The sequence below is a fragment of the Hyla sarda genome, chromosome 5 (assembly GCF_029499605.1).
Source record: "Hyla sarda isolate aHylSar1 chromosome 5, aHylSar1.hap1, whole genome shotgun sequence".
Classification (NCBI taxonomy): domain Eukaryota; kingdom Metazoa; phylum Chordata; class Amphibia; order Anura; family Hylidae; genus Hyla; species Hyla sarda.
Window position 1 is genome coordinate 88424033 of NC_079193.1, and position 10143 is coordinate 88434175.

Sequence of the window (10143 nt, forward strand, 5' to 3'; positions counted from 1 at the left end):
ATGTGCACGAGCAGAGCAGGTGTTCTGAATAAAAATCTCCAGAACTCTGGGATGCTGTGCAGGAGATCTGACACTTATCCCCTATCCTGTGGATAAGGGATGAGTGTCTGAAGTACTGGACTTTCCCTATAATACAGGTTCCTACAACACGGCAGACTTTGCTCAACAGTAGATACTGAATTGTCTCTAATACAAGAGGATACTAGGAATCTCCACTGTGCATATTAAATCTGATGCACCCCCTATACATATCATTTAGGAAGCCAAAGACACTACTATGGAACCAATAAAGAAATACAAATAGCTCCATCTCTATAGGGACATCAACAATAGCAAATAAGGGAAGGGAGAAGATGCACAAAGACCTCAAGACTTCAAAGACCTTCGATTAGAGATGGGTAGGAGGTTCAACAAGCACCAAAATGTATTATTACCAGGATGACATGTTGAACTGAACTACAACTTGGTGGTGTCCCCACTTTGTTCTTACAATAGGATTCACTTTTGTCTATGTATGCCCCTATGCAAAGTGAGAACACAACAAAAAATGGCTGTAAATAATAACAAAATACATTTTTGAAACTGCTGTAAATAATATTAACAAATTAATATTCAATAAGTAATGTTAATTATACCAAACAAAATGGTCAAATGTAACAAAGAGCAACCAGTCATCAAATAGTATACATAAGAAGACAAAAAGGTACCCGCACTCACCGCGAGGAAACAGCAGACCAACTTCTATGGCATCTAGGACAGATCCGACTTCAGGCTAGCAGCAGGGCGCTCAGAGTGGAGACGACTGCTGGCAAAGTTTCGCGCAGATCGCGCGATCTGCGCGAAACTTTGCCGGCAGTCGCCTCCACTCTGAGCGCCCTGCTGTTAGCCTGAAGTCGAATCTGTCCGAGATGCCATAGAAGTTGGTCTGCTGTTTCCTCACGGTGAGTGCGGGTACCTTTTTGTCTTCTTATGTATGCTATTGAGTGACTTCGGGTTTCTTGGTTCCCAGCACCTCCGGACCCACAGGCATCAGGACTCAGCGTTGTTACAGTGACAGATCGCTAGCCTCCACAGTACATGCTGACACAATTGGTCTTTCTCCACAGCAGTGCCCTCTAGCTTGTGTTAGTTAGTAGTCACCAAATAGTGTCCACCCATTTAGTGCAAGTTAAATCTCCAAAGCACTAGTAGAAAGTGATGGTAGGGGCTGCCACTAATCTGTGATGCATTACAGCACTAGGGGCTTACTAAATGAAGGCATGTCATTTTCTTACATCTGTAAACATATACAGCTCTATACATGGCAGATGTGACTAAGAACGCCCTTATATCTTCAAGGCACATACAGTCCAATACAATGCAACTGGCAGTGAAGTTGTTCCCGTGATTGCATTGGAAAAGAATCTGGTGATGTATGCATTGGCTCAGAGATCCTTGACGGAATCAGAGCACTGAGAACCATTAATAGACACGCCTGCAAACAATGTTAGAATATTGGGAACAGTAATATTTTTCCATGTATTAAAAGAGATATATGTAAGGACAACACTAAAAACATTGCAATGGTCTAGCCCATGGTAACTGATCAGATTACAGCTGTCTTTCAATCTAAGCAAGACTGAGAAATAAAAGCAAACAATTAATGGGGTTGAAAAAATTTGAAAATAATGGATGATTTTTTTTTTTCAAAAACAGCACTAGAGTTGTCCACAGGTTGTATGTGGTATTGCAGCTCAGCTTTATTCACATTTAAGCTAAACTACAAAACCTAATGGAAACAATTTTCTGGAAGAAGGCAGCCATGTTTTTTCAACTGTGTGTTGGACAAAATCCAAACAAACATACTTTATACTTCTTCACAGAACATTCCAACAGAGCCTGAGTATTTTCTGCAAACCAGAAAAATATATAGCTGGCAGTAAGAAGGATCAGAATATGTACTAGCATCCATTACGATATACAATGTACTCTCATGACAAGAATTTTCTAGCTGTTATGAGGTTATATCCATAAGTGAACAGTAGACCCCCTGCCAAAGCATTAGGTATTATAGAAGTATACCCTGCGGCCTCTACTGGTACAGTAAAGACCCCAGTTTAAAGAGTACCTGTCACCAAACTAATCTTTTAATATATTGTTCCTTATGTAATTATAAAGACATTTTGCTATGTACTTGCTGTTAAAGTTCTCAACCTTTATATGTTTTTAATGTTATTGAAAAAATGGCCACTAGGTGGCTCTGTTCTGTTCCCTGGCCAAGTCAAACAGTAAGTTGGGTCTCCTCCCAGCCTGGCAGGAGACCAAACTCAGGAAGTTTGTGCGAAGCATGGCGAGGCACAGCTCTTGCAGGCTTCATTGATGTCACGCCTGCTGGGGAATGCCCACTTTCTCCTGCCAGGAGCTCACACAATGTGAGCAAGGGGAAAGGTATGATACACAGCTTTATAAAGCTCAGAAAAAAAATGAAGGGCAGAAGGGGTGTTAGGAGTAGTTAGGGAACATAATCTGAGTTAGTTTAGAAAATATGGTTTGATGACAGGTACTATTTAAAGAGGAACTGACTCAAGGTGTGTGCTGCCCTTCTCCTACAAGACTATATGAGTGGGCAGTGGGGGTCAAACATGTGCTGAGCTGTCCTATATTGTGAAAAAGAAGCAGCTTTAGTTTATATTGCTTTTATTTTGTGGTATTATATACATATAACTGAGTTATCACAGTCTCTGGAAAGTTTCTATCCTTCTATATACATGAACATTTGGCTCAGCCAAGTGTTCATGTGTTTTGGAGAGAGGAGGGGTAAGCTGCTGCCAGGCATCCAATTCTTCTCTCACCTAATGTGATCTGCAAAGAGGAGGGGAGAGTTGGGAGACCACCATACACACACATACATTATAGAGGCGGTCAGTCAAATTTAAATCAGCAGGGACAGCAGACTTTTGTCTAATGTGTATGTGGGCATTTACAATTTTTATCTTTTACGGACAATGCATAGTGAAATACAACGTGATTTAGGGTCCATTCACACGTACAGTATCCTGTGTAGATTTGATGCGCAGGATTTGAAGCTGTAATCTGTCATTTAGTTTATATTCAAATCTGCAGCAGAAAATCCTGCGCATCAATCTGTGCACAATACTGTACGTGTGAATAGACCATTAAAGGGGTACTCCGCCCCTAGCATCTTATCCCCTATCCAAAGGATAAGGATAAGACGTCAAATCACGGGGGTCCCGCCGCTGGGGACCCCCGGGATCTCCACTGCAGCACCCTGCTATCATTACTGCACAGAGCAAACTCGCTCTGTGCGTAATGACCGGCGATTCAGGGGCGGGAGCATCGTGACATCATGGCCCCACCCCCTCATGACATCATGACCCGCCCCCTCAATACAAGTCTATGGGAGGGGGCATGGCGGTCATAACGCCTCCTCCCATAGACTTCCATTAAGGGGGAGGCCCGTGACGTCATGAGCGGGCGGGGCCGTGACGTCACGATGCTTTGGCCCCTGTATCGCCGGTCATTACGCACAGAGCGAGTTTGCTCTGTGCAGTAATGATAGCGGGGTGCTGCAGCGAAGATCCCGGGGTCCCCAGCAGCAGGACCCCCGCTATTTGACATCGTATCCCCTATCCTTTGGATAGGGGATAAGATGCCAGGGGTGGAGTACCCCTTTAATGGGTTATTAGAACGTGCTTAACCCAGTAATAAACTAATTTTAAATATACTGCAAAAAACAGAGGTGCACAAAGAGTAGAGAGGGTCCTTGGTCTACTGTATACATCAAATTGTACACTTTGGTGGCTAATTTGCCCTTGTTTGATAACATTGCAGTACTTGGAGAGGACCCCATTACCTATGGGCCCCATAGTAGCAGCACAGTATGGAAGGCAAATCTATGGTTACAAAGTCCAGTACAGATCGCGCCAGCACAGATCTCTGTAAGGACATCTGGACCAGCATGCAGCACAATCTGTTCCTGGGAATTGTTAGTGGACCTGAGGAAGGCATTGGTGAATGCCGAAACGTGTTGTCCCTATTACAAAATAAAAACATTCGTTGTCCTGGGCTGCTCGTGTGCTGCCTTGTTGCTCTACTAACTGCGCAGCACCTCCAAAAACCGTATTTTTTTCCCCACCGCAATAACCCACTATGGTTGCAAAGTGCAAGCACAAAAAGTATTAAAACATTATAGTATACTTTGTGTTAAAAATTTTTCTAATTAGAATAAATACAGACTGTGGGTGGTAAAAGGGAGCTCATCTGTGCAAATGGGTGCATGGATATGTAGAATACTATGGCCAAGAATAATCCTTATAGATGTTCCCATAGACAAGGCCGATGTTACAGCTCCCTCCTCAAACCCCCATTCTGTAGCTGCTCTCAGCAGCAACATTTTAACACAAGAGAATATTACATTCTGGATACATGGCCAAAATAGTGTACAAGTGAGAGAACTCCATGGTTGACCTCACATGAGGCTATAAAAACAAGAGCAGGTATCCTTACTGATCTCGCTGCTGCATTTGTCATGCATGTCTAATACCAAAATACTCCATTGTGCGACAGGTACTATTTACTGCATTGTCAATATGATGCCTTCAAAACAGTTTAGTATGAAATTAACCAATATTGAGCACATTTTTCGTTAATGTAAACCTATAGTACACTTGTGATGTGGATTGACAAATTGTACCATGAAAAAACTTTTGGTGGCTCACCTGACACCTGTCTGCAGAATGACACTTCCTAATATGGGAGATAAATGCCACTAGCTGCTATGCAGAAACCTTACTGTAACACTGAACACAGAGAACACATACATAGCTGTAACAATTCAGAACGTATATACAATATGTGAAACCTGCTTGACATATTACCAGAGATTCTTCAGATAATGTAATGCTGTGAAAGATCCAGGTTCAACACAAGCATATTGTATAATCCAAAGGAATACTTAAACTGAACATATAAATTTACCATGCACTACTTTTGATGATAGTCCTGAGAACCCTTTAAGTAATTCTGACACTGTTCTCTTTCAGGTACTGTAAATGTAACCTATTATTCGCATATTACAGTTCTTATGTACCTATTGAGGCCTAAAGCATTAGCTCATAAATAAGGGCCAAATGTTGCAGACTCAGAAGTAGTAGGGACAACTACTCCATTGTTGTTGCATTAGAAACCATATTTAAGTAATGGCTGCTTAGTCTGTGAATCTCTGCAGGAGGTCATCTCTGTGTAGATTTCCTCCCTCTCTGAAACGGTCACAGCCTGGAAACTCAATAAGGTCAGATTCTCCTAAAGCACACACAGCAGTGCGAGGTCGATGTGACTGGAAACCTGAGAAATCAGTGGAAACTCCAGTACCCACAGACCTGTAGGGCCGACGAGTAGAGTACATTTGACGTACGTGGACAGGGGCTCTTCTACGACACCATTTCTTGCGTGCTCTCTTCGAACCCCAAATAATCAACCCTAGCAAAAGAAGCAAAGCGTTGAGAGCTAGCAGCCCCAAGGCTAACATTTGATAATTTAGCAAAGGGCGATGATCTTCTGAAGGTGATGTCACAAGTCCTACACAATGTTCCCTAGGGGCCACAGGACAAGCTCGGCCATTAATTAGACTCTCAACACACACAAGATATGGAGTATCTTCGGTGAGCTCCAGTAAAGTTAAAGATTCTGCATGGCCCCGAGGATATACAAAACGCTGAAAGCGGCCACTCTGCCCAAAACGCTCATACAGCACCCTGAATAAGACATGCCCGTGGGTATGAGAGATTGAAGTCTGCCAACGTACACGAGCTGAGTTACTTTCTACAGTTTCCACCGAGAGGTTCAGTAGATACAGCTTGTTAAATTCACATGGGTCAGAGAGGCCTAAAGGAGCAACTTGGTGCAATGTTTCGCTGTGGCCCTGATGAACAGTGTCAAATGATGGCTGACCTTGCTGTAAGGTCTCTGGCACAGGGATGTCTAGTTTCAGTTCAGGGCCCACATTCTCACTGAGTAACTGCAAGGTACCATTGACCTCTGAGTTCTCAGCTTTAGGTGGAGGCTGTTTGGTATCATGGAGCTCTTCATGGAAACCTTCAGCTGTAGGGATACTATGAGGCAACTTGTTGGATGTTGTTATTTCAGCCTCAGCTTGCCGGAGATGTACCTGTGGTAGTGACTCAGTTGCAGTCTGGAATGTTTCAGGATTTGGCCTTTCAGCCTCTGGATGCTGTTGGCTGTGGTACATCAAGTTCTGTTTAGTTCCATGAGGCTGTCTGGATCCAGCTGTAGTCTTTATATTTCCCTTTTTATCAGTTTGTGATACCTTTTGTCGTCCAGTACCACCTTCTCTTTTCATGTTCAGAGGTCTCTTTGTGCTTGGCACCTTTTGCACTGATGTTAGGGTTTGGAGAAAAGTGGAGCCTCCTGATGACAGAGTTGATACTGGAGCTAATAAATTAAGCTTGGAAACCATTTTCATTGTCTGGTCTACAGGTTCAGCACTTGTATCACTCATCCCCTGGTGCAAACGTAAACCATCATCTAGCAGGGGGGTAGTCAGTTGTGGAGGTGTGGTGCTGAATGTGCATCCTCCAACTGCCTGTAAATAGGCATCATCTAGGTAGTCCAAATATTTCCCTGCAACTTCCCGAGGCTGCCTGCACTGCACAAATACAGTCAGAATCCGGCTCCGTGAATGCAGGGTTCCCAGAATCCAGTGCTTAAGCCCCAATAGGTGGCAGTCACAGGTCCACTTATTTCCTTCCAGCTGTAACCGGTAAAGAGCTGGATTTCCAGAAAAAATATCTCCAGGCAGAAATTTCAACATATTGTCCTGTAAATCTAGCACTCTTAGCCGTTTAAGTCCATTAAAAGTTCCAGGTTGCAATTCTGACAGGGCATTGTGGCTCACGTTCAGCACTTCTAAACTCTGCAGTGATGCCAGGAGGCCTTCTGGGAGCCTGGTCAGCGAGTTGCCATCCAGTTGCAAATCATGCAGCATCCCAAGCCCCTGAAGAGCCTTGCTGTGTATTGTAGAAATCCTGTTTGAGCTGAGAATGAGCTTGGAAAGCTTTTGTAATCCATTGAAAACACCTGGTCCCAGTTGTTGTAGATTATTTCCAGCCATGGTTAGTGTGCTCAGAGAGCGCAATGGTAAAAATATGGGATATTGCAAGGAATTCAAGGGGTTTCCTGACAGGCTCAATAAACGCAATTTCACAAGTCCTACAAAGGCATTTTTACTAATATTGTTAATTTTGTTGTTTTCTAGATGCAAATAAAGCAGATTAGTGAGACCCAAGAAAGGAGAACCATGCAGTGTCTGGATATTATTACTGTCCAGTCTCAACTTAACAAGTGACCCCAAGTTAGCTAGGCTGGAGCGACTGACATTGTGAAGCCGATTGCTGTTCACATTAAGGACCTTTAGTTTCTTAAGTGGCGACAAAGCATTGGTAGAAAGAGTGGGAAGCCAGTTGTTGCCAAGGTATAGTTCTTCTAGGTGAGTGAGCTTCTCAAATGCTTTGGGATGAATGAACTGGATCTGATTGTATTGCAGGTCAAGCCTCTGTAGATTATAATAACTTGAAAAGTCTACAGCACTTATGTTGGAGATAAAGTTTCCTCCCAAGCTGAAGGTTTTAGTTGCAACTGGGCTTACAAAGTGACTAGTTTTTGGAACAGACATCAGACCCCTGTTAGAGCACAGTATGTGCTGTGGATGTTGACAGTCACATGGTTCTGGACACTTTTCCACACTCCAACAAACAGTGGAAGTCACCGATATCAACAACACCAAAATTATAGCCTTCTCCATCTCACCTGGGTCTTTGTATAGGTTAACCCAGTGCTGAGCATTCCCTCCCTGTATTCAGGCTTACGAAATCCCTTCCGGGATTGGAGACATTCAGCTGAAGGATTGTGCAGGAGCTCCAGTTTCTCAACATCTTGTTAACTCCTACATTACTACTTGCTTCACTTTGAAATGTAGAAGATCAAAAACGAACTTAGATAATAAGTATAGTCATTGGGAACCAACACTCACTGTTCAGTGCAGTAATCCTCTTCTGGCCTTCGGAGATCCAACTGCTGATGTCCCCCTTTTGTGTGGTGACCAGATGTGGCTTTACAGTACAGAAGATCTGCAGCTTGTTAGGAGTCACTCATAGATCCATGGTAACCCGAAGTTTTACACTTGGTCTAGAAGTCATTCCAAGTTTGCACAGCTTGCTCATAAAAGTTCAGTGAAATAGCCAAGTGCCCATGCCACAACCTAACCTCTTCTTCAGTTCAACTTAAAAATATCCAAGATGCAGAAACTTGCGTAGTGTGAAGAAGCGGAGAAGGTTTGTAGGAAGAGGAGGAAATACAGGCTTCCCACACTGACTCCCTGGAGATTGTTAGCAAGGAAAGAGGATCCTAGTGAGGCAGCTCATAGCTGCTGGTGGGAGGAGGAAACATCCAGCACATGTTAGATAGAAAGAGAGCACTCACTGACTCTAATAGGGAAACAAAGGGGGAGCCTGAGCCAAACCAAATCATCTACTCAGTCTGAACTGTTTTCTCCCCCAACAATCCTTGTAGCTATTGTAGGGTAAGGTTTGTTGGGGGGCCTCTCTCCTGTCAGAGAAGGGCTTGGGATAGTCTGCATCCTTTGTGCACGTTTTTTTAGTGTAACACGTTCTGCACTTTCTCTTGCACTTTGGGTGATTCAAGAGCACGTTCCTCAGCTCTTAGAAAAAAATATTGTACTGCTGCATATTGATTTCATTAAAATATTTCCATTTAGATCTGAATACTACCTTAAAGACACAAAGGAAACTGGAAAGCTTCTGCCCCTTATTTACTTCTTAGTTTAACCTGGTAGATTCGTAGTCTTTTATAGAAATGCAAAGACCTAGTTACCATTCCCTGCTGTGTGTTTTAGCGATATCCATTTATCTCTTTATATATTTATTTCAGCAATCTGTTTTGTTCTATAGTTCTTACACAATTGTGTTTATCTATTGTGCATGAGCACTGTAATGCTGCCATAAACATTTGTTAAAGGGCAACAGACAGATGGGCAATAACAGGCAATTGAAATTCTACAATTCCTCTATTGGATTCCTATTACAACCTCAGGGCAGCATAACAGACTGCTTTATATAAATCCTTCTGTGGTGTCCCGGCACCATATTTCATACTGTGCCTTAGTTATTAGTCCCCAAAGTCAGAGTCCCTAGGACTGTCGGGGTTCGCTTCCCTAATTAACCTCTAGTCACCCCTTAGTAACTTGATATTTATAAATATTATCTATGTAAATATATGCATATGGTGTTACTCACTTGTTTTAGCGCCGCAGGACCTGCGGGTCATGTGACACGGTTCAGAACTCTATGGTATGTTGAAGGACCTTAGGTGGTTCTTGAGTCCCGTGTTTTCCCATAATGCCGTGTAACGGTGAGTGACAGTTGTTTCGGACCAATCCAAAACAGCCCGCTCCTGCCCATATAAGGGAGCTGCGGCCATTGATCGCTCTCTTGGGTTGCGGACTCTGAATGAGGTAGGACCTCCGCAACTTTCAAGTACGTTTACTAGGCCAAAGCCTTGCGGCCTCGGCCTACACCACAGTGGTTAGATATCTATAATTCCCTGCTACTCACCACAAGATCACTGGACCTAAACGTACCCCTAAATCCAGCGGATCTATGCAACGGAATCTTCCTAAAGTTAAACTGAGCTTACCTGATCTCAACCAACTGTCAATCACTGCTCAGATACAAATAGACTTTGTTCATGGACTGTTATTGCTACCGTATATACTCGAGTATAAGCCGACCCGGATATAAGCCGAGGCCCCTAATTCCACCCCAAAATTCCAGGAAAAGTTATTGACTCGAGTATAAGCCTAGGGTGGGAAATACATCATCCCCCCTGTCATCATCCAGACCCCATTATTAACACCCTCATCATCATCACCCTGTCATCATCCCCCCTTCATCATCACTGCCTGTCATCATGGAGAATGCTTCAAACCCTGTGGGTCCCGATCGGGCCGTTGCCTGGCATTAACCCTTCATACGCCGCAATCAAAGTTGATCGCAGCGTCTAAAACTAAACCAAAAGTATCCGGGCAGCTCAATGGAGATGATCGGACTA

The 10143-nt window shown here is 43.4% G+C and overlaps 1 protein-coding gene across 1 annotated transcript; it reads right to left on the reverse strand.

The window, feature by feature from the left end:
- Positions 1–5130: 5130 nt before the first annotated feature.
- TRIL (TLR4 interactor with leucine rich repeats) lies at positions 5131–8038 on the reverse strand. The gene has a single exon (XM_056518415.1). It carries the CDS (start codon positions 7817–7819, stop codon positions 5207–5209), a length of 2613 nt encoding a protein of 870 aa, XP_056374390.1. The 5' UTR covers positions 7820–8038; the 3' UTR covers positions 5131–5206.
- Positions 8039–10143: the final 2105 nt, after the last annotated feature.